This window comes from Anopheles cruzii, chromosome 3, assembly GCF_943734635.1.
Source record: "Anopheles cruzii chromosome 3, idAnoCruzAS_RS32_06, whole genome shotgun sequence".
NCBI lineage: Eukaryota > Metazoa > Arthropoda > Insecta > Diptera > Culicidae > Anopheles > Anopheles cruzii.
Window position 1 is genome coordinate 6,054,534 of NC_069145.1, and position 25,980 is coordinate 6,080,513.

General features: G+C 49.4%; 1 protein-coding gene across 1 annotated transcript; it reads left to right on the forward strand.

Annotated features, from left to right (window-relative positions):
- Positions 1–14,114: 14,114 nt before the first annotated feature.
- On the forward strand, positions 14,115–18,207 carry LOC128274095 (phospholipase A2 inhibitor beta). The gene is made up of 2 exons (XM_053012181.1): positions 14,115–14,231; positions 16,912–18,207. Exons 1-2 carry the CDS (start codon positions 14,115–14,117, stop codon positions 18,205–18,207), a joined length of 1,413 nt encoding a protein of 470 aa, XP_052868141.1.
- The last annotated feature ends 7,773 nt before the right edge of the window (positions 18,208–25,980 follow it).

Genomic DNA, 25,980 nt, shown 5'->3' on the forward strand with positions numbered 1-25,980 from the left:
CTCGCTGTTACTCGTTGGAGTGTTTATGGTTCGCCATCGTTCCAAGAAGTGGAGGATGTGAAGGATCGTAAAGGCAAGTCACTTCTCCACGCTGCCGTTAAACGAAATGGATGCTTCCGGAGCGACGTTTCGGAGTGACACTAAACTAGACGCTTTCAGATTTGATGCCCCAAACTGGGGCCTGTCGGCATCGGGGACCATCTTGGCGCGTATGTAAAGAAGATTAGATCTCAGGTGGAGGGCGCACTTACTGCACACTTGGCATAAATCTGGGAACTGTCCGGACTTCTTCTGGTGCAAAGCAAATATTGGTGAGATGTTCTATATGCAGGCGAGTCAGCCGTTTGTTTGACGAAATTGTTAGGACACACAGTTTTTGTGATATGCAGTCAATATAACTTATCCAAATTATCAACACACGTCTATTGGGTGAAAGCCTCTGTGAAAAGCTGTTTGAGATTGTAAGGATTAATGTTTTGAATTGAAAGCTTAAAGGATTACGCACAACGATACGGTTCAATATTGTTCGATCATAAAAAAATAGCGTGGTGTGTTTTACAGGCGCTTGCTAATTGTATTGCATAACAAAAGGCGCATCATGTTTCATTGACCAGTAATTATAAAGGACGCGCCTAAAAGTATGCAATTAGGATATTAATATGTGAACTGGAACAGCATTTGGTATGGCAGTTTTAATTTCCTCATTAAGTGTTGCTATTTTTAGAACTAAAAATTAAACACACGGCGACTGATTCGATGCTTATGCCGACTCTACAATAATCCCTAAAAAACTAAGACACACTTTGCTCGCTCAATTCGCTCGTTCAACCATCAACACGCTAATTGTATGCACGCTGGCACTTGGCATCTGTTATTGCTTGCCCTTTTATCTTCCTTATCGGTGGTTCCGATCAAACCGCCAATCATTAGCATAACTCACCGCTAGCAACTGGGGGACTAAATTAATTCCATATACCATGTCGGTAATGTTCCTGCCTCCGGCAGAGCACCGGGAGCGAATCGCGCCGGAGGCGAGAAATCAATGAACACGGATCGCACATCAAAGCGCACCCGATAGCGCTCGGTTTGTAGGAAACGGCTGCGGAGCCACGGGGAACGCAAACGAACGCAAATGCAGCCCACCGTGCTGGGCCACCACAAAACCTCATCCATGTCATAGCCGCGCGTATCCTCAGTATCAGCGTCCATACTGAGGCTGCCTACTTGCGTATTTTTGCGCCACCACACGCGTTTTTATCACTGAATCACTTTTCGCGGCGACGAGCTTCACGCCATAAAATCCAACGCCACCGGCGGAACTTCCCGGAAGCTCCCGACACGTCGTAATTGGCGTTATAATAGAGTGATAAAATCTTACGCAATCAAAATTACGCCCCGGTGACGGCCAAATTTTAATTTACGACCAAAGATCCTCCTGGAAGAGCTGCCAAACTCCGCAAAGGGCTACAGCGAGCCGCGGAAAAAAGGACCGAGTATGGTTTTAAAGAGAGCTGTGACAGGACAGGCACTTCGGGCGACTCCAATACGCGACCCGCGACCCAAGGCTGATTTTTTGGGGAAGTATTAACGAAACCGGCAGAGAAACCCTCGAAAAGGGCGAAGAAAGATAATTTAATCAGCTAAACTCTCCCCTCGGTCGGATACTACCGAGGGTCCGTAAGGATCATGGTCTGTCCGACGGAGTGGCCCTGTTTTCTTCGCAATTATTTCTATCCTCCAGTCCGGTGTGTTTAATGAACGAAACACACACAAAAAAGAATAAGCAGCCATGGGGCAGCTAATTTCTTCTAATTCATGAGTTCCAATTAATAATAAACAATAAAATTTGAAAGAGACGACACAGCTGTGAAAATGAACCAAAAGTGTGGAAAAATGATACAAACTGAACTAAGAGAACTGAACAAACGAAAACAAAAATAAGGCAAAAAGTTGTTTATAGAAAGTGAAAAAAATTAAAAAGCGACTTTAATGCGAAACAAATTAAAAGTAGATTCTTGCACCTATTCATGTTCGCGAAACAAGGCTTAAAGACAGGGTACCCTCCGAAAGAATTCACAACCGAATAAAGGCACCGAATTGGGAGCGACCAACATCAAAACGATCCCGAAGGGGGAACGGGAGGAACAAAATGGCCGAATGGGAGATGATTTTCCAGCGAAGCGAAAAAAACGGGAGACAGTAAACAAGAAGGTAGCTCATTAGGGGGAATTAAGTAATAAATTGGGTGTAGCTATACTTGGTACGGTTTGCTTTAATGATTCCTCTGCTGTGCGCGGGTTGGCCACCCGTCTCTCAGGTCGCCCTTCCTTATACCTTCCCACCGAGTGGCCGGTTTTGTTGATTGTCTTTCCGTTTTTATTTGTGACGGGGTTCACCTTTTTCTTCCTTTACTTTTATGTTTTGTCTCGAACGTCTCCTTGTTGCTTCCTTTTTTCTTGCTGCTGCTGCTCTGTTTTGTGTCTCTTGTTTTCATTTTTTCGTTTTCGGGAAGTTTTTACCGATGGCCCCCAGACATTAAACACTTCCGCTCGCTGCTTCTCCCTCTCTTTGGGTCTCTGGAGCTCAATTTTAGCGCATCGCTGAATTGGGTAAACTTTGGGCTTCATTACTCTGGCTTTAACCCTTCCTGCCGTGCACGAAGCCGTGGCAGGTAAAGAAGTAAAAAAGTATGTGCGACGTGCAAAAACTTTTCCCTTTATTCGCGGCCAAATTCAGCTTTTAAATTCCTGGCCTAACCTGGCCCGCGGTTCCGAGCGCCTCTCTGGCGACAGGTTGCGGTGTGCCGTTGAATTTGCGTCCTGCCTTGGTGGGTACCGCCTTAAAGAAGGGCCCCCCGTGCAGTGATTGCAATTTGTTTCGACACCAATCGAAGACAAAGGGTGCCCTCCAGTGACGTTTGAAAGGGTGCCGAGTTTGAAAAATGCTCACCAGGAATTTGATTAATGGTTCCCCATTTTGGGCAGGAGCCGCCATTCCTGCGAACCGCCGGCAGTTTGATGAATAGGACGGAAAATTGAGGCTGAAACTTTGGAACGACGGAACAACACATTCATCCTTTTCCGCGTTTTTTTTTTGTGTGCATCCATAATGACAATGCTCGTTAAAGCAACAGTTATTAAAAGGCTGGGTGGTCGAAGATTAACGAACAGTTTAAATGAGTTGAGAGTGCAAAGTAAGTGAGTGTCATCAGCTTTGCTGATGGTGTTGAGTAGGTCGTTAATGATAGTCTGATTCTGTTAAACAGACACTTGTTTGAAAGGTGACAATTTGGGCTACATTTTACTTTAATTAGTGTACCTGAACCAGAGTTTTACAACAGAACAGAACAGAACACAACAGAAACAGAAAGTTGGGTTTCATCATCGTAAAGCCAGACTACGCTATATTTTTTGAGAAGGAACAAAGTGACGGAAGTTAGTTGGGAAGTTTCGATGCATCCTCCAGTCTGGAACTTGCAGTGTCTAACGCTACCTTTCTTTTGGAGTTTGCGAAACTCTGTCAATAGTAATAAAATGGGCAACCGCAGAGACGATGAAAATGATTTTGTCAGGTTAATTATTGTTATTGTATTATTATTATTATTGTTAAGGTCTTTTAAAAAAGTTTTAAAACACTTTTACATAGGTAGAGATGCGATCGCCAAAAGAGAGTAGTTCTAACCGTCGAACCGAGACCGAGTTTGTATGCGACGAGTTTTGTTAGAATAAACCACATTTTTGTGAACATTAGTCTATTATTGACAAATTTTAATTTTTCAACATATTTTTTAGTAGTTCTTCTTATCATACACGTCTTTTGACTAGACATCCTCCCTAATTTTAGTCACACAAGGCAAAGCCACAATTCACCACCCGCTGAGTTGCGAATCGTTTTCCATGAGTGCTTTGGTGAGAATGAGACAGTGTGCGAGTGAGAAAGAGTGAGCTTCATGCACATTATGGGGTAGTGAACGTCCGATCAGGATACATCCCGCATTGATAGTTGCTCGTCTTCTCGAGCACAGACTATTCAACAGGTAATCGAAGCAGCCACTTCGCCGGAGCACCAATGGCGTCGTTGCGATGCTTTTGAATGATGCTCCGACATAAATATCAGTAGCCCTCGGATTGAAGATAAACATTAAAACGTGTCCGTATAACTCTTTAGCGGCAAAATCCGTCCGTCGGCACACGGATCAAAATGATGAAGCTTGGTTCCAGTGGAAAACAAACAGAAAAGCGTGAACGAAACAAGAAAATAGAAGCGCACGACAATCCTTCCGCCACGGTCCGATGCATGTCACTGCAACCCGGGGAAATGAACTCAACGGTTCAGCGGTGCGGAAACCTACCGACCGGGCGCGCTAAGCGGAGTAAGTCCTCCTCGGAGTCTGCTAAAATAATCGCAAAACGTCGGTCGGGCAAAAACCCACCGACCGGGGCCCGGCAAATTCGATCTCCGAGCCCCGGGGAACGCATCCGGCCGGTCGAAACAACTTCCTCTTCGCGCCTGCCACAACTTTCTCTCTCTCTCTCCCCGGGCGGGTCGGCCTCGGTAGGGGCAACAGTAACAGAACGAGAGTGTGTCGAAAACCCATCACACGTCCCCGTCGTCGTTGGGGATGTATAAACTCGTCTTAAATTGTCACCTACCAGCTACCCGTTTCGGACACTCTCTCGCCCTGGCACTTCTTCCTGGGAACCGGTGTGTGACTGCATTGTCCCACCATTTACCCGGCCCCGGCCGACAAAAACAGGGCATTCCACCGTTTGCCAACTTCCGGGCCGAGCGATCTCCAGGAGCGGAGCGCCCGGATACGTGCCGTATGTGAAGGTACGTGTTGCTCGCCACTGCTTCCGGTCTGGCCCGGGCCCGGGGCCTGAAATGATGAGGTTGGAAAATCGCCATCCGACCAGCACACAGACACACAGTGTCACACGCCAACCCCGGTGCGACCGGAGCGGAAGCGGAAAATTGCTAGTTTAAAATACAAATCACGATTTCGACTGCGGTTTCGTCCGTTTCTGCCGAGTCAGCAGCAGCAGCAGCAGCACTTTGGAGGACAGCGGGCCGACCGGGAGACGCCCGGGGGCCAGAGACCTCGGGTAAAAACAATCTGGTTTGTGTCCTGTCAGGTGTTATTTGCTGCAGTCTGGTGCTGCTGCTGCCGATGTTGGTGGTGTCTATCTCTAGGATCCTCTGTTGGGTCGCTGGACTCATTTCCGGTCAACTCTTGGATAGAAAGAGCGAGAACGGGTTGCCTGTTTGGGGGCTCTTCCAGTGCTTGTTGGCAAAAGTATCGAAGTTTCGATTGGCTGTCACAGAGAGTGTCTGCCCTGCAACAATGCCTTCCCCGTGGTTTCCGCCCTGGTCGGCCCTCTGGGACGGACCGGACCGAGTTCCGGTTACTTAGGAATTCTACGCTCGCAACGGCTGCGAGACTAATGTAATTATAAGACAGTCGAGCAAATTATTGTCATCTTATCCGGGGACCGAGGCCGATGGTACATGAACCGGGACCGAGGACGATGTCGCAATGAGTCCGCCGGACAGTCCGCAAGGCAGCTGGGGAATCCACAAAAAAATACGGCTGCCATGCAATGTCTCTTCTCGAAATCGATGCAAATTTCCAAAAGCAATCAAACCGGATTATTGCATCGTCGGAGCCTAAGCCGACGAAGAACTCGGCCGTGTAACGCAAACGCAGCGACATCTTAAATCCTAATCCGCAAGACAGTGGTGGCTCGTACAGCTAAATATCTGCATTGCCCCGGACTCGCTGGGAACTGGCAGTAAAAACCCGCACACTGGCCGGCCGCAGAGCACGGGCCATCCGGGAGCGATATGAATATTAAATTTAATTCAAGACATTCCCGATTGAGCCATAATAATTGCAGTGGTCATCGTAGGGTGTAGTAGTAAATCCAAACGACGGCAGTCTTCGGCAGTCCGGACCAGTGCACTGGCTAAGCTGCCCACCAGACCGCACACACTAATCTACAGGATGGCCCCCCACCCGGTGAGCTCTGCTCATTAAACTCGAATCACTTTAATGGGGAAGCAGTTCCACAGGCATCTGGTGAGCAATAAATTCATTCGGCCCCGACTCCGGTTGGTGACGGCCGCTGCAAACTTACGACGTTAAAGGGCCTATCTGGAATATGTATGGCTTTCGATTAGAAATCAGTTTGCTCGTGTTGTCGATTCCTTAAAGACGAACGGCTCACGGCCACACTACACCGAGAGTGTATGATAAACGGTACGTGGTGGGATCGAGCACGTCGGTGAGTCGGCAATAAAAATCAGGTGTTTTGCCGTTTGCATCGGAACGATTGAGGTGGAAAGTGAACAGAAAATAGATTATGACAAACCGGTGAGCCGGCTTATTTAACCCTGATCCACTCACCGGCACGTAATCTCCCGCAATTGAATTGCTTCCAAGTTTAAAGTGTGTCTTTCAACCGTGTAATTATTGACTCACTTCTTTTTCTACCTCGCTTCATTATAGGAGGTTACAATAAATTGGCAGGCCACAATAGCTGGCGACGAAGAATGCAATAATTTCATAACGATCATAAACAGCTGCAGCTGTTACATTAAATTTATGGTCAAACTGAATGCATGGTACACGTCCTTTCCTAATACATTTATAGCTTTACCCTGCAACAGACAGGGCATTGTTTACAATTCAGTGCCTTTCCGACGTCTTGTTGTTAAACGTTCAACTTTAAAAATTGATTACGCTTGATTTGCAACGAAATATACCGCATATAAAATGAACATTGACAGCCATTATTGAAACCCAGGGGCTGCAAACTACGCGTCCCCAAGGCCCAATTGGTGGGCCGTCTCCTCGTACTCTCGTAAGCATGTAGATATGCAAATAAGCCGTTGAACAGCCGGAAAAGTGTCCTTCCTGGAAGCGAGAGCAACATTCGGCGAAAATTTCAGACCGATCGATGAACTTTCAACGGATAGTTGTTTGCACCGAACGTACATTTTTCTAAGTACTTAATCCTGCCCGACCTGGTTGAGGACCAGCCCGCTTTGAGGATTAAGCATAATAATTGAGTTAATATTACTGTAGTAGCCTTTCGCTCACTGACCCAATGTTTACGTTTTTCCCCCCCCTTTGCAGATCCGAGAATCGAGTTGAAAGAGAACGCACCGGAATATGGAGCCCAGTGTTGCCAAAAACACCGCACCCAGCTCGGTGCGTGCGCTCCGTGAGCGGTTTCGTGAGCATCCAACGAAACAGGTCAATTACACCGTTTAGTGGTAAGTTTCTGGCTGCTTTCAATAGTGAAGATAATGAGCGCCCACCCAAACTTAGTTACTCAATCCGCCGCCATTAGTTTGATTTGATTGGTTTGATTCTCGCCCGGCTGTGATCGTCCAGCCAGATCTGGGTTTCAGCGGAACAGTGTTAAAAAGACGGGGGGAGTGCGAGCTAACTTACAGGAAACTCTCTTTCCGATTGACCACTGCGTTCCACGAAAATCCCATCACATTACAAACAAGCGCACAGCATACGGCCGAAAGCCACCGGCACCAATTTACTGTTTGCTTTTCTTGCCCAGCGCGCTCGCTTTCGCCGGCCACCGAGAATTACTGGCCCACACGCCACATGAAGCGGGGAAAACGGCGTGGCAGGGCAGCCGTTGCGGGATAAGCGTGCTCGTTACGCCGTTACGAGCTGGCCGGCCCTCCCGCCAGGAAAAAAACCGCCCTCATTTGCAGTCCGACGGTGTCCTGTATCTGTTCGGGCAAATTTATTCAACTAATTATCACATCATTTTCCCATTATCTACTCTACATTCCGTGTTCCGTGAGTGGCGCTCGGTTTCGGCACCACTCTTCCGCGGCGAGAAGGGTGGACCAGGAGCGGAAGAGACGAAAAAGACTCTCAGCGGGGCCGACGGAAATGAAATGGGTTTTTCGTGGGCCGGCGAAACATGAGCAGTGCGAAGATGTCACTGCGCCTAAACTACCATCAACATAATCATCGGAATCACCGGAGGGACACGGCCGCTCTCGTGGAAAGTCCCATCTCGTGGGAGGGCGGAAGACCGCCGGTTCGCTGCACGAACGAACGAGGAGCGAACTCGTCGCCCGCGTGGCTCCCGACAGTGCCGCACGGTTTTATGTGCGACAGCGACAAGGCGTGAGTGCCTCGCGGTTTCGTGAAAAAGACAAATTAAGTAGAACAATTAAAAAATCATCATAAACAGTATAAAATGACGTTATAAGACAGGCTGGTCAAACAACATGTAACGAAAAAGAACAAGATATTCAAACCACATAAGCCAGCTTGGGAATCTTCATCATGCTAAGGTACAAATTGGTATCCGAAGAATATACGTCTACATGTGACACGGCCAATCCCCATATCACATTAGTCCTTTGATCGGCTTTGGCATGCATTACAGTAAGCGTTGCTTGCATCTTCCTCTTCACATGTTGCCTCTTCATAGCAACGGCAACGGAAGGAGGTTTGCCCGGGCAGAAACAAAGACGCCTACTACAATCGCTCGAACTACATACGAGACGGAGCGTTGTACCAAGTGTCCGTTGGAATTCACGTAGCCGTGGCAATACATTAAAAGCTGAGCTGGTGAACCTTGAATCGCAGCCTGCTTCGATGCCAGTAGACATGTACATGAACGATAAGAAGGTTATACAATCATGTTCTGAAAATATTAGGTTGAGGAAAAAGAAATGTATTATTTTTCGGAAAGATGACTGCAATTTTGGTTTCCTCGACCCGATTCAGTTACTTCACAAGCAGGATTCACAAACGAAGCTCGATGTTTGGGTGACACACCAATTAACACAAAAAACGTGATGGATCGTATTTGCATCTGCGCAATTTTGGCCAAACGGAATGAAATCGACCCATTTCTTAAACATATGGGTACTGGGGATGAGCAATGGCTCACGGCCAGGAAATTTCTACTGGATAAATGGTGGGACTTGAAAAGAATAATTTATTATGAGTTGCTTCCATGTGGCTAAACACTAAATTTAGATTTCTACTCTCAACAACAGGACCGTTTGAAGCAAGCGATCTACCAGAAACGGCTAGTCAATTGGCCAACAAAAGAGATATTGTGCTCCGTCAGGACAAAGCAAGGTTACACGGCATTATGAAGCTATCTTTAAAATGGCAACAAATTATGCAACAAAACGGTGCATCGGAAACATCGGAAACGGTGATTAAATAAAGTTTGAAATTCACGCAAAAAATAATGGATTTCATTTTCCCCAACATACAATTTGGAGTCTCCTACAAATCCTCCTACAATTAGCTTGAGCTAAGCGTTGGACAACTCGAGCTGGCTGCCGAACAACACAAAATAGGCCACTGACTGCCTTTATTTACATTCGCATCGCACCAAATGCTGTCTGCGCCAAACAGACAGATGCACTCAGCTCCGTTTCCTATACGCCATCGCGCCACGAAGTGGCGCTTCGTCCGGGAAGCACTGTAGCGACACCGGGGTGTCACCGCCATTCGCCGCCTTTCGCCGTCAGTGCGGGAGTCGCGTGCTAAAATCGCAAGTTAATGCCGCAATCTTTCACATCGCCGACGGGTCGTCGGCTCTCGGTGAGGCTCTGGGAATGACGCATCCGTTTCCGTCGGGGACCGGGAGAATGCTGGAGAGCGGTATTCTGTGCGCGTAACGTCGCGAGCCGTACGCAGCCACTCGGGGAATTCAATCGGGCACAACAGCACTCCGGCCGGCGGTGTCACTTCGGGTGGAAAACTTTCGCCTTTTGACTGGCTTCTTGTCTGGCTTCGTAGTAGAAGAGGTGGCGGTAGTGCCTGCCACGCGCTGCCTGCCACGAAGCGACGCGCATTATGACTAACGCCGAGAGGTGTGCGGATGTGATTTTCTAAGACATCCCAAAAGACGGGCCGCCCTAACCCAAGGGTAGTCGTGTTTTTTGTTCCCTTTTCCTCGAGGAACCATAAATAAGTGGAATGACTTTACATTACGAAAGAGAATATTAATTTAGTGCTGGCGCTGCAACCGGCGCGAGGAGAATTCACGCGAATTTATGATGCGCACACCCAACGCATCTCCGGCTCCGGCATTACTTTAGTCCTTCGTGTCAGTGCGTTCCGACTTCCGGTGCCGCTAAGCCACCGAAATGCGCGCATCACTGCGGCGAACGAATATTAAGTAACTCTCATCACTTTCACGCGCCAAGCCCGCCGAGGCCCCATCTCACCTGGCTGACGATGAAAATAAATGAGCGAGCGAGCGAACGAGCGAGCGAGCAAGAGAGAGAGAGAGAGAGGGCGACACCTTACACCAGCATGTTGGGAATTAGGTGACGCCCGGCCCGTTTAGTACTACATCAGTGTAACTGCACCGTCCGCCGGTCGGTCGGGAGGTGTCTCTAAATTGTTTCCCGCATGCGGATGCTGGGCGGGCGCGCTTAAATGATTTATGGTCGGGCGTAAAACGCGTCACACGCCAACGCTCGGCCGCCCACTCGGTAATAAGAAAATGTTATTTTTATGAAGAAACCACCGAGCGATTGGCGAAAGGAACTTTGGAGCTGCTGCGGCTGTGGCGTACTTTTTTATGGGGCACCCCATCAGAGAGCACAGCAGTTTGGTGCTAATTTTGTTTCTAATCTTATTTGATGGCTGATAAGATAATCTGCGTCAGCGAAACGTGGAACTAACTTTTCCTACATTTATGTGATATGATCAGTGCAATGGAATAAGCTTTTGAAAATCCACCTCAAAAGTAAAAAGAGAATGTAGCAATGATCGAGTGATTGCATACCTTCTGGCGTTTAGTAGAATCGCACTCGAAGGCACCCAAAACTCGATGTAATAAACGGATCTGAATTCAGTTTCCAATTTCGCCCCTAAATGTAGACAATCTGCATCACACGAGCCTTCGACCTCCGAATAGGGCCACGTTTCACGATACGTTCTCCTGATCCCTTTCCCTATTAGGTCACCGAAAACATAAAAATTTATTGTCTCGATCTTAAATTGAAAACTTTCCGTAAACTATCCAGAGTTCCATAAACTCGTAAAACATTCCCAGTGAATTTGACCGAATACCGGGTGCAACGAGCCGGCTTTGCGTGACAATTTCAATCGAAACTATGTGTCTGTGTGTGTGGTGGGGAGCAAAGGACCAAAACTACTGCCAACCCACTACCCGTCTGCTTCCGAGCGAGTAGACACCACACTGCGCCAGCTAAACATCCCATCCCCCGGGGGGGTGCCCTGGCAACTTGGCAGCCGGCTTTTAAATTCACTTGATCAACAATGTTTTCCGAACACGCCGAGAGCACCGGAGTGACAACGATGCAGCCACATAATGTGTGCCACAGAAGCGCCGGGAAAGTTGGGACGGACTCTATTGCTCCGTAATTAGTTCGAATCGTCCCCGAAACTTTTAATCCCCAAACGAAAAGTGTCACAAGATTTCACACTCGCCAGCAGATTACGCCGTCGGGTGAATGTTGGAACCGACACAAATAAGCTGCTGCACCGTTTTGCGTCCAGTGCATGCAGGGAAACTCATTAGAAATACGCGCGCTCGCTCCCCCAGAAAAACGACACCAAAACGGTTGTAATCTGTTTATCTGCTCACACGGAGCCCGAGGCCAACTGGCTGCAGAAGGAGGCGGCCGGACGATGATGCACCCGCAGCACAAGAAAGAAAGTCATAGTTTAGCCACCGGACAGGTAACAACAAAACCGACCACCGGAACCACCGGACGCCGCCGGTGGTGTCGGACACGAAACGGTCGGTAAATTTAAAAGCGAAACTTTTGCCCAGTTTACTGCGCGTCCTGCCTCAGCCCGGGCGATGCTGGGTGTGTGTGTGTGTCGGACAGTTTTTGCCCCGGTGCGCCATCCGTTCGGTGCTGCAGAACACCCGATGCTGGACCGCAAATAACTCACCGCCGGACCCGGCCGCAGTAGCAGCTGTTAAGAAAGCGGCCGCGGAGAGCAACGGCAACACACACAGACAGTCGTGAAATAAAAGTCAGACAAAAACGAGAAAGACCCCCGGGGAGGCCGGCGAGGAGAGTTTAGGGCCAACCGGTGTAGCTTAAGAAGAAGGTGCATCTGCGTCGACCAACCGTTCGGACCGGCAAACGCAACTGCATGCGCGACTGCTGTTGCTGCACTCAAGTAAATAGTGAATAAATTCCTTCCAGCAACACTGCCACTGCCGTTGGTCGTGGCCGCCTGGCATCCCTCCGCCCTAGCCGGGGCGCGGCAGATGATGATGATGATGATTGTGATGCTAATCTACCGAACCGTACTGAAGTGTGTGTCCGAGCGCCGACTCGAAGGGCGAACTGGAAACTCGTCCCTACCGGCAAATTGCTTTGGAGTCGGCCAAGGGCTGCCTCGCCGGATAGCTGTTGTTACTAATCCCCCCGGCGCTATTGTTGCCTGCCCTCAGGTAGAACTGCTTTCTGGAGCATGTTTTGCGGTATCGCTCGGCGCGTTCTATCACACCACGATAATAATGGGCAGCGCCTCGGCCAGGGTGGCCTCCGTTGGGCCATTCGCTGCCGTACTGCCGTGCCATGCTGCCATGCTGTGTGTACTTGAGATGCACATTTTGTACCAATTTTATTAGCTGTTGCCAACCACCACCGCTCGGTGAGGTCATATGCAGAACACGACCGTTGCTCATTTCGGTGCCCTCTGTGCAACATTGCCACGCGCGCGCTCACTAAACGGTAGCTTGTACGGCAGAGGGCCTCACGAGAGTAGTTCTCCGTCGTACAAGATCCGGCGCGCACTTAAAGACACAACTACTTTAATGGAGAACCGGACTTTAGATGGCCTTGTTCGCAATAACATTGCAGGTCAACAGTCAACAGTTGTTTAAAATATTATCGCATGAGAACATTCACACCATTAAAGGGAAAGAACAGCAAAAAGGGTGGAAATTGCTTAAGATGATAAGATGCCAGGCAGAGGCCAATTGTTCGTGGTTGCATATTTTTAGGCGCATTGCATAGCTCAGCAGTTTGAAGCGTTTGCTTAGATGTTTTTGAAAAACGCCAGAAGGTATGCAATCTCGCTGCCTCCCGTTGAAGGTATTTTGGTGAACTCGGCCACTCAGAGTGGAATTTACAACTTCGTTCCAAAGTACCTCCCCACGCCAATGAGCCGCCGCTCCGAAAGATCCACGGCCCGCGAAAGGAATGATTTATGGGAAGGGCGGCCAGTCCCCGGCACCACAATAATCATCATTTTGTATCTAGTGAACCAAACTATAAATCTGGCACGTGCTTGCTGGTTTCCCGATTTTTGCACCACCATCACCGCCACTGCTGACCACGGAGCTTATTCAGTGGCGTAGGCTTTCTGCAACGCCTTCACTTTCGAAAGCTCCGCCGCGCCATACCGAACGGCAACGCATTCCGCGCGGCGCGTCAAAAGGAAGTTTGTCGCCAACGACGGCGGCGGCACCATTAATCACGCGAAAGTATGCCTATGCCGTTTCAATTATGCACGATAAGAATCCGGCTGCCGCCTCCTCGACCGTCCCGATAATCCGAGGCCCGCTGCCGGAGGGAAACAATGAAGACACGAGGCACGGCGCTAACCGCGATTCACTTGGCGGCTTGATTTACTGTTGATTGTTCGGAGCAGTAAAAGGAAATTGATGGCGGCGCTGGCCGGCAAGGTGAGGTGAGGCGGTAATTCATGGCCATCGTGAGCCCATCCGTCCGCCCAAACACCATCGGCCAAACGATTGTGCCGGCCGGACTCGGTGAGGCCGTGCCGGATTCTGGCGCGTGCCGGACCGTTTAATTGATTTTATTAATTGCGGCGAAAAAATCGTGAACCACCATGCGTCTCCATTGCGAACCGTTTTGCGACCGTTTCAGATTACATTAATTGTTTTGGTTCCTTTTCCGGCAGATCCACATCCCTAGCCCACACCCTAGAGCCACCTTACCTGGGGTAGTTCCGGAAGAAGCAGTAGCGGAATAGAAAACCGGCGAGGATCGTCCACCATCGCCATTAGCCATCAGCCATCGGACACGGAGAGACGGAGAGACTCTGCTTCGACGGTGAAGGAAGCCCCCGGACAGTGGCCAAGGAGATGAATGCCAACTGGCGTGCGGTGGTCCTCCTGGCGACACTATGGCGATTCTGCTACAACACGACTCTGTTGGTCCAGTGCTGTCCACTGGAGTGTATCTGCTTATCGCAAACACAGGTAAGTTTGTGGCACGCGCCTGCGTGCCTTCTCCATTTGGGCATTTGATATCTCAGGTAACCTTTGTCAGTATTTCCTCGAAGTGTTGATGTTCCTTGTCGGCGGTTTACGTTCATAGCCATTTTTACCATACTTCAAATGGGTTCGATGTTATAGAAGCTTAGAAGTGGAAAATAAATGATGTGAAAATGCAGTGAACCTTCGCAAATAACATCTCATGTCTGTCATAGTTTGTCTGTCCAACTGGTGATGAGTTCTTTCTTTAGTTAAAGCAAGAACCTTTAGTTTAAACGAGTGCCCGGCATCTGAGAGCCCGGCATGGCTGAGATTAACATCCCTTATCAAGTGCACCACAAATCGAAAGTAATTAATATTTATTGCCACTCGAGAAGAGTTTTACACAATCATCTCCAAAGCCCCAATGCTGCGCCGATGCGTTAAGTTGTGTCTCTCCGCCCATGGTTACCGCTTGTGAAGGTTCTTGCCTTCCAGCCGCCTACCGACAGAAGACCGAAACGCCCGCCCGACACGGTGAAGGTGCGCCACCTTCGGTGCCGGAGGGGATTGAATTAATCAAAGACAAATTAAACCTGCTACCAACTGCAAAACCCCCCCGCATCGCCGTCCGCCATCGGCATTGGCAACTTGTGTAATCATGTGCCCGTGCCCGAGACCTTCCGAAAACTATCTTCGCCCCCTTTTAAGGGTGAAATTGGGCCGCACACAAACCGAAACCCACCAGTTCCGTCAGAGGCAAAGTCAAGAGCCATCCATCCGTCCGCCTCAGATGGAACGGACTTCGGCGACGGTCGGGCATCCCAAGAAAACGCCAACGAGAGAAATGGATTATAAATACTTCATGGTGCCGCCAGACCGAGATGAGATTAAAACCCGAATCCTTTTTGCGACAAGCTCCCAAGGCCACCCAAACCTTGGGAACAGCTTTAACTCCCAGACGAGCAGTGCGCCGGGGGGCTCTATAGTTTTGTGGCAGGTGAAGAAGCTCGCCACGCGGAACCCTCGGAGGGTGACACGGGGTCCGCTCCACCGGACAAAGAACCGAAAAGCCCAAGTCCCCGTAAACGGGGACCGGGCGGTGTCTCATCTCACAAATGTCATAATTTGAAATGTTGATTCGCTCACCTAATCATAGTTGGTCATTCTCGGCCTCGGTCCGTACCTGCGGCCTCGGCCGGTGAAGCCTCGACCTGCCCCCCCAGAAAGATGCTAACCTTAAACTTGGGGATGAAAAATGTGTCGACGTGTGTTGGCAAAGGGCCCCTTTCGCCGAAAGAGCGGTAAACGGATGGCCGCCCCAGGCAGGCACACAAGTGGGACCTTCAGTCGGTCCACACGGCGGTCTCAGCGTACCTCAGCGAGCCTGGCTGGGTGTGTGGAAAAATAAAACACACATCCTGTTGATGGCCCTACTGATGATGATGCTGACGACGGTGACGGGGTCGTATCGCTCCTCCATAGGTAATTCGAGGTCGAAAGGTTCGTGGACCGGGTCAACCCGGACCGAAAGGATCCTCTTCCGTCCGTCCGTCCGTCCGTCCGTACCCGACTTTCATTGCGAAAGGCGATAAAAAGGGGCTATCCGATTTAGCCTCGGCTCATTCATTATTCAGGCTGTAATAACGATACACCTGTCCGAGGCCGTGGAGGGAAAAAATATTACACACACACACACACACACACACACACTCACACACACACGCTGCCAAGTGGGGCGAAAATATCATCTGCTGAAATTGCTCCATCCTCACACCGGGGCGATGAAGCCCACTTTCAAGAGGGGCGAGTCGCCCCGAATCGAGCCCAGGTCGCGAAGCTCTAGGAAGAAAGGACTCGCCGAAGGCCGCTGTGGCCGCTTAGAAAATCATGACGGGGCGCAAATAAAAACTGGATGAGCTCCATGGGGAGGTCGGGATAACCAAACCTGGCGACCGGGTTCCGACCAACCCGAGCGAGACTCGACCGTTGGCCTTTCTTGGACTGGAAGGTCGGTAATCGATTTATGGTTTCCGGATGGTGGCAACGAAAATATTCCATTGCAAATCCTCCCATACCGCGTTTGGGTGTAAAATTGTGGGATCCTCTGAAGCTTACCTGGCGTTTCCTGTTTTTTGAACTTAGTTGATCCTCGGAGGATCTGCCCTGTGATTTTTGTCTATTCGCCTTACCCAAATTGCACCCGAAAAAAGGTTAATGGGTTAGCTGCGAGTAGTTGGCCCGTAGATTACAACTCGCCTGAGAGGGTTCAAATCCGATGCTCGCGAGTTTGGGGGGGGACTTTCGGATTCATCCTTGATTTAGCCGTACCATTAGCTTCCGGCACTGGTTTCGCGAATTTATCGCATCATTATCGACGCATTCGGCAGCGGGATCCAAGATGGCGGCTGGCGATACAGGAGCAAGATTCGCCTGCAGCCGACAGAGACAGCTCGTAGTAGGCAGCGTGAGGCAGCAAAACACTTCCGGCCGCCTTTGACACGTTTGAGTGTATGTGACGGGGCACAATGCACATGCATTATTCATATTTTTGCATAAAAATTCATAACCATCCGCCCGCCATCGCCGTTTGACAGATCGCTAACGAGCGGCACGGGTTTTAATCAGATGTCAACTGCAACACTGATTGACTGGTTCCTTCCTTTCTTGGCGCTTCCATTCGCAGGTCATGTGCAACACGGGCGCACTGCGCGAAATCCCACTGAAAGCCATCCCGGTGACGGTGGAGCAGCTGTCGCTGACGAAGAACTACTTCCCGATCGTGAAGAGCGACGCGTTCGGAGGCCTCCGGGCGCTACGGAAGTTGTCGCTCGATGGCAACAACATCACAACCATCAAACCGTTCGCATTCCGGGGGCTGCCCCGGTTGCGGGACCTCTCGATCCAGCACACGCCGCTGGCGACGGTCGCTTCGTTCGCGTTCGCCGGCCTCCAGAACGTGTCGCAGATCCTGCTGGCCCACAACAAGATCCTGCGCATCGAGGGCTACGCGTTCGCCGGGGCCGTCAACATCCGGCTGATCAACCTGGTCGACAACCCGACCATGACGATCGAGACGAACGCGTTCTCGAGCCTCAGCAACGTCGACAAGCTGATCCTGCCGTCCGGCATCCGGTCGATCGAACCGGACGCGTTCTTCGGGCTCGAGATCGTCGGCCTGATGAAGCTGTCCTTCATGGACCTGGCGTCACTGGTGCCGTACACGTTCCGCGGGCTTACCCACGTGAAGGTCCTATCGCTGCAGGAGTCGGACCTGGGCGTGATCCGACCGGCCGCGTTCGAGGGGCTGGTCCACGTCGAGGTGCTCAACATACTGAACAACAAGATCGACGCCATCCAGGAGCTGAACGTGACGGCGGCCAATCGCATCCGGGTGCTGCGGATACAGGGCAACCACCTGCTCGAGACCCCGGAACCGGGGGCCATCGTACTCGAGGGCATCGAGACGCTGCATGTAAATAGCAACTACTTCCCGTGCGGTTGCAGCATCCACACGCTGCTCGAGAGCCCGCTGGCGAACGGGACGTACGTGGCGCACGGGTCCGCACCGGCCGGTGACTTCCTGTCCAAGAACTTCTGCATCTCGCCGCTCGAGGTAAACGGGCTGCCGATGAGTGCGATCGACGTCTACTCGATCGGCCGCTGCCTGGAGCAGGTAACACGCGAGAACCTCGAAGCGTCCAACTCGGCCCGCTCGAGCGTTTGGCGAGGGAGACCACGCTCGTGGACTGGCCATTGGACCGGGACCGGCGGAAGTAGCGGGAGCGCCGGTGGCGGCGGCGGCGGAGGTGGCAGTTCCACTTCCACCAACAACAACAACAAGCACAACAACCACGAACACTCCGGCGAAGGACCGCTGCTGACGGCCGTCTCGTCCGCCGTCCGGTTTCTGCTCGCTTCGCCCGTACCGTCGGCCCTGCTGGCGATGTGTTTCCGGTTTTTTAACCTCAAAATTAGTTGAACGTTCGGTCGCCACTAGAGAGGCAACGGGCGGACCCGACGAGGGCGTCATCTTTCTCTTTCTTTTGCACGAATGGCGTCCGTCAGCATTCAATCGAACCGAGAGCGTTTCTTAGGCAACTGTGATGGCCACCTAAAAAAAAACAATGGAACACGAGGCTATCAGGAAGCACCATCGGGAGTGCGTTGAAGATGGGCTCAACAGTGGCCAGCGCGCTAATGCACTCCGGGGTCGGTCGTTTTCGGTTTTTGTGGTGGTAGATTCCCCGGAAAAATGTAGTTTCCAATTAAAATGAGCGCCGCAGGTGGGTAGCGTCACAGGTCCACAGTCCGGTCGTCGGTTACCCGTCGGTTCGTGGTGAAAATACTTGATCGAATGAATTTTTATGGACTTCCGGTAGACCACAACCAACTTTCGACGGACGCGTCGCGTCGAATTTCCAATTTTTGCCCTCCGAGTTCCGCCAAGAGACTCACTGAGGTCCACTTCCCCGTGGTAGCCATTCTTGAGGATGTTACCTCTCTCTCTCTCTGGGCAGTTCTGAGAGAAGACCCGGCGTGTTTGCATGCACTACGGACGCTACGTTGGGGTGTTCGTCCGGTTTTCTTAAGTGAATTTAAGAAACCCTTCAAGGCTCGAGCACGGAGCCACCAGGAAAAACGCCAAGAGCACAACGGAAGTGGCAATCGTAAACAATGCGAATGAACGTGAACAAGAACAACAGCACCGGCGAACACATGCCGCAGCACACTCACACACACACACACCATCATCATCAGCATCAGCATCGTCATCGTGTTTCTCACGACCGTGGTCATTAGACTGCATTATCGTCAGCGCCTCATACCATCAGCGTCTGCATCGGGTCTATGCAGCAAACGCGCCACGTTACGGTCTCGGGCAGGACCCTGCTGGCTCTCCGGACCTAGCGCGTCCCCAGCTAGCCGCAGGGTTCTCCAACAGATTTTTCCGCTTGTTGAATAAATTAGTTTTGCAGCAGTTTCGCAGCCGTTTTCGGTTTGGTCTGCGCGAGGTCGAGCTAACACCAACATGAAAACGGTACGAGCAGTAACAAAAAAAATCCTGAGGCATCTCGAGCCTTCCGGGGGGGGGGCTCACCATAACCCCGGTGCCGGTTGCGGGGCGGTCTGCCGCGCAAATGGCGCTAATAGCTACATCTCCACGTGGGCTGGCACGACGCGGGGTTCGTGTGGTTGCACTGGTAGAAATAAACCAGCGACAGATTACACTAAAGCTGCTGCTGCAAATGTTTGCTATTCTGACGCTTCGCCAAGATAGGGCGGCGTAGATTGATGGCGTCATTGTGTCCGCCGCGTTGCGAGTGGGAAATCCTTTTTCCTGTCAAAAACGGCGACTCGTGTTGCTGTGTTGCTCTCCGTCGAGAATGCAAAAGAATTCTGATTCTTCGTGTAACATCATTGGATCGGTCCAGCTACAAATAAATCATAACGGATAACGGTTCGTTAACTGCCCGCCAAGCTAGAGCTTCACTGATGACGTCACATCGGTTCGTGTTGTTTGTGAAATGTTTGTTGGAATATTTTCAAGATGGTCCAACGCTGCGGAAATCAATCCGAGTGCCAAAGGTTTCAGCAAATTGAAGTACTTATCCTTATCCTTAATCTTTGCCAAATTGATTTGGATTTTAGTGACTACAAAGAAGCCTCTTGGAACCCGTATTTGCGTCTGTTTCCATTCGTCAATTCATCAATATGGATGGATAAATTGATGTATGTAACGGAAAGTCATTAAAAACCATTCTCATAATTCAGACAAACTACTGACCGACCTCATACCGATTTTACTTATTGCGCGAACGCGTCGATGTTCCCCATTGACGAAAAGAAGCCTCATTGGCTAATACGTCCCACAGGACAGCGGCCGCGAGGGGGTAGTGCCGTGACCAGTGTCATCCAGTCCGCCAATGATCAGTCACCATCACTCACAGTCATCGCCTCGCCGGAAACTTTACGCTTTCCCGTTTTTCATGCTAATTTGACAGCGAATATGCCCCGGACACAGTATTGCTTTCAAAACCTTCTGAAAACAGATTTATTTATTCGTCGTCGGTTGTTTCCCTCGGACCGACCCCGGACTCCGTGCATCGGTTCGGTTGCATGTTGCTTACTGTGAGGTCCTTTTGCAACGTTGCTCAAGTTCGATTTGCCTCAGACTGTTTGCTGACTGACGATGTCCTCGATGTCGCGCGACCCCGTGGGTCCCAGCTCTTCGCCACGCTGCTAGTCAATTAAATACGTTAGCTTTCTTAGTTTTTTTTGTTCCTCAAACGCGGTTTTGGGATCAGCAATGTTTATCATTAAATGTAACGGACGCCAAGGGCAGGAATAGCGCGTCCCCTTCAGTATCAGCGATCGAAACGTTTAACGAACTAACCAAATACGATTCGAATGCACAGCAAACCTGTAACTAATAGCATAAGAAGGAGCAACTAGTCAGGCCTGTCCCACACACACACTGTACATACTCTACACACAGAATAATTGGGGGGCGAATACGAAGGAAGGCCAGTTGGTGTGTGTGAAGAACGTCACAGACACGAACAAATAGATACGAATATTTAAGCAACTCTAAGCATAACGTAGCCACAGTTAGAAACAGTTAGCTGCAAAGTTAGTGCACTACATAATATGAGAAAAATAAAACCACTGGACTGCTATTATAACAAGAAAAATTCATCATCGAATCGTGTAATGCCAAATGTTAGAAAGAGCAGCCAAGAGCGCGAAATAGCATATCATCGACTTCATCTTCATGCCGCATAATACAGCTCGCTGGGCGCTAACGATGAATAAAGCAGAGGAGCATATTAGAACGAGAACACTGCCACCATACCCAAATGACGCTACAATGCAGCAGGAATTGCTGAGCTGAGGCTGAGATGATCAAACTATACGTATAAGGATGTACAAAAAAGTGATAATCCTGCTCCAACCTTTGTTCCATTGTGTTCCGGAGCTTTCAACAAACCCAACTCGTGGCAAATGGGTTGATGAAGGACCGTACTTTTAGTACATTGTCCAAAACATTCCAAAAAGTATGCGCAGTGTATAATTATAATTAGAAAGGGTCATAATCAAGCGAAAGAAAGTACCATCGTCCACCACGTGTATAGCACCGCTTCCGTATCCACCTCAATAGCTAATCAAAAAACCTTAACCTTAACATGCTGCTGATGATATTCAATTCTACTTCCATTGTTTTAACCAAACTGTTCTGGTCCAAAGGACACGTCGCCTTTCGGGCACTGGAAACAGTTTTCAAATGACACCAATTTAGTTTGACGAGCCGGTAAGCGAGCCATGCGCAGGATTAGAGGACAGATAACACAGACAACATCAGGAATCGCGCCCGAATACCGCTATCGCTGCCATTATCTACGCTTCACCATGCAAAAAAAACGCACGACAACATAATTGAATCCCATTTCCATACATCTGCATATCATAAATATTGGAAAAATTAAAACGAACATGCGAATGCGTGAAGGGCCCCCCCGGAATGACGGGGCCTTTTCGGCGGGCGGTAGGAAAAAAAAAGCCAGGCGCGAACCTCTAAGCTGTAGCAATGTTCGCCGGAAAAATCGAGCATAATAAACAACGACGCACGCACCTATTTCCGGGGCCCATTCTCGTTGCTGATGAAAGTTCGGATTTGTTGATGCCTGGTCGGTTCGTTCATGGATTTTCCTAAAAAACAACAAAACAACGGCAAACCCGGTAATGGGATAACAAATTGGTCGATGATTCATATTAAATTTCACTGTTCAATCATCGTTTGGCTATTATTTTGTCCCGATTTACTTGCCTGTGCTTTAAACATTCCGGACAGCGCGATGTGTATCACATTTTAAAGCCATCGTTGGGCACACTTCACACTTTCAAAAGCATCCTCAAGCATCGTGTCCATCATGATCTGTGAAAAGAAAGATATAATAAAAAACGATTACGAACGAGCGACTTTTGGAATTATGTTTCTGGAGCACATTAGTGTGCGTGCCGCAGCGTCGAGTGGCAACAAATATTGGACATTTTTATCCAAACGCTCGCGTGAAGTGACCGCCGACGGGCAACATAATCCGCGCGCGGTACAAATCGGTAGTTTATAAATTCATTACCCGACACAACGCGCCCTGTCCGGTGCGGGAAGGGTTGTGTTTATTGTTTGGCTACGAGGCTCATTTGTGCAAATGCACTTCTGCAGTGCACGCGGCCATCGGTCAGGTCCATCCGTCAGCCATTAAACACAGACACAGCAACATACACACACACGCGCGCGCAGCATAATTGCATCCCGGCGACCCACATAAAGGGGTTGCGCGGGGGTCGGTTGCGCGCGGTCGAGGTGAAATATTTTATGTGTGTGACAGGCAGAACTGCATAAACAAGCGCCATAATGAAATTGCAAATGCACTTCGATTGAAATCATGTTAAATACACGCGCCCGTGAGGCGAGGAAAAAACAGCAAGGGCATGGCAACGGGATCCGGAAGCACCCCGCGGCAGCGGCGGATCTCCGCCGAGGCTCAGCGAGTAATGCAAAAATAATTCAATTATCGAAACGGCCCGCCATCCCGGTGGGTGGGGGGGAAATCACCGAAATGGCCGCTGTGTGCCACTTTTTTTCTCGTCTCACTCGCGGAGCGCACATCATAGGCGCGCCCGGCTCGTCTTAGTAGCCCATTTTCCGAATTTGCGCGCGACCGAACGCCACTGAACTGTAAATATACAGAGAGCGTCAAAAATCGGGTTGCTACAAACACCGAACGGAAAAAAGGCGACCCCAAACAGGAAGCTTCTTTCATTTTAATTATTCGGTAATGTTCGTTTGGCTCGTTTCGTTTTTTTTCGTTTTTGTGGGGACCTCTGGTCTATTTGTAGTGAAAATTGTTCCGAATGAAGCGTTCGGTTTTGATGCTAACCGGTAACTGATGCTTTGGTGGTAGGCCGGCAGTCCAAATAGCAGCAGCAGCAGCAAATATAAGATAAACTCACTCAACGTTACCCCCGCACCGACCGGGGGTGGGAAGCAGCTTCACCCATTTATCATAGCCACCGGCGGAAGTAATTCGGAAAATAAATCGTCTCCGACAGGGGGCGACCTACAAAAAATAAGCAAAAAATAAAGGGAACCAAACGGGAACCGAATCACATGGAACACACTGCGGTGCGCCCGAGCTACATAGGAGGGCCAACAGGCAAATACCTACCAGGCGCCAACCCCGAGTAGAGTACATACAGGTCCGCGCCAACTACGATAACAGGAAACAAATGAGCCAAAAAATGAACGAAACACGAAACGATCCGATTGTGCGTTTCGTGCCGTGATGCCGAGGCTAAAAGATAAACTAAAATGCGAAAATAAATAATATATCAGCAAAAAGGGACAAAAAAAACTAGGCCAACAGTGGCCTCACGCGCCTCACACACACACACGCAAAATCGGGGACAGTAATCATTATTCGAAGACACTGAAATAATGAGCGAAATCGTTGATAAGTACACCGGGTGGCATAAATCAATGTATCACTTTATCATGTGGTTGTAGTTAAATAAATTAAACAAACATTTTTGTAAAAAAAAAACCATAACCGAATTCTGGGTCTCTGTTCCGATGTCGAGGTAAGTGCTAACAAACTTTCTACTGACAAAATAAATGCACAATTTAATCATAAACCAATCTCTCCATTGTAATCTCTCCCTATTACTCGCCATTCTGCCAAACAACTTCCACTTGATGCTTTCGCGCGTTGGCCGGGTGTATTAGTCAAATTGTTGATCGTTATTGCTGAACATTTCCCATGAAATTTATTTCCATTAATCAAACGTGGTTTCCTTCCTGTTCAGGCCTTTTTTTTCCTCCCAACACAGCTCTACCCTCTCTCATTCTCTCTCGCTGTGTGCCTCACACATTTGCCTACAAAGTGTTGAATGTCAGACCCTGCCAAATCGCTGCCATTAATCAATCTTTAATCAACGCAGCATTATTGAAGGACGTGTGAGGGCCGCCCGCCTGTTGTCTGGCTGGCAGCTTCTCCGGTGGCAACTGGTGGCAAAAAGTGCCATAAATTTAAAACCAATAACGGAGGCCCCCCGCGAGTGTGGGAGAAAGCAACAACAAAAACAAGGAGCATCGGAGCATAATTCGATCCTCCCGCCAGCTGTTTCGAAACTGGGTGCGATCAAGTCATTTAAAGCCCTCGCTGCTCGCGGAGGACGCATATCCATATTTCATGCACAACATTGTAGCGCTAACGAGGCCCATCACTCGTCTATCGTCTTTATCGTGTTTAAAGGTTTGTTTTTTGTGTGTTGTCCCCGGGGGGGCCGGAGGACGTACGCAAAACGTCGTCTACCAGCTGGCCTTGAGTATGTGTTTAACCATTAATCCTCTTTTTATGCGACAGTTTGAAGCAGGAATTGGCAATTTTTTTTCACACGGTCCCAGCTGACGGTTGATACGGGGATGTGAATTGATTTTGAGCCCATAAAAGCGGAAGCACATTTGCCGTAAAACACACTGGTGGCACCGGAATCGGGGGCTGTAAACATATTCGTCAATGTCACGATGGCTAACAAATTACCGCGGTGTGATCACGCTTCAAACGTGATGTTCGGTTTAAATGGTTTGGTACTGGTTAAAGCGATGCAAATGTTATGAGGGAGCTTCTGAGAGGCGAGCGATTAAATGAACACGCTAAAAGCAGGCAATAATATTTTCATAAATGTTTACAGTTCTTTAAAATCTTATATCACCTTCATAAAAACTAAAGAAAGCCAAGCGTTTCATAAAATCAAGCCTGCATTGCCTGTCGATCCCTAGAGTAACACTTTAGAGGTAACTTTAGAGCATCTTCGAGTGCCTCTACTTCATTCTCGGGTATGTTGCTTTGTTTTATTTCGTTTTGTGTTATCAAAACTAGTAGAGCAATAGTGCCCACTTTTTCACTTACTTTCATTTAGTATTGCTGCCATCTTCAGGTTGTTTTCGGAGCCTTTTCAAACCCCCCTTTTATAAAGCCTGAGTGACGGGTGAATACTAACGAAAATACTAAACGGCGAAACGTGGACAAAAAGCAGGTGACCGAACGTTACGAAGTGGCGAGATCGAGGACATTGTGACACGTGTTCAATGGGCGACGAACACTTATTTGTCTGGTATGCTCTGGAACTTGAACCATTTCAAGTCATAATTAGAAAATAAGTTGCCAGCCATCGATATGGTCGAGCAATTGACACGGGTACGGTGATCAGTCCATTGGGGACGTCACAACTTCTAAAGCTCCTAAATCTGCTGCAGCTGCCGCAAAGGGCGACCTTTCCTTCCACTTATTTTTATTTTCCCAATACAAAGATGCTCCTCTTTGGGTCGGATAAATTAAACCGCTTATCATTTTACTTACCACCATTATGGCCGAAGAACAAGTGGCATTGCACGCACAGCTAAACCAGACTGCGGCTATTTTCCCGAGACCCTTACCCCGGAACGACCGGCGACATTCTGTTTAATCAACGCAAATTGCATGGCGCCCATGACGCACGGAAAGCCGCTACCACCGTCTGTCGGCGTCTGATAATGTGAGCCATTCAAGTAGTGCCTCCCACCGGAAGCAGCACACGAGGCGGGCCAGCCCTGGCCCGATAAACCGTTCACAAACTTAACACATTCATTACCAGAAGGCGATGGTTACTTTTCACCGGCACACCAAGCCTGCTGATTTCACGCTCATTAAAA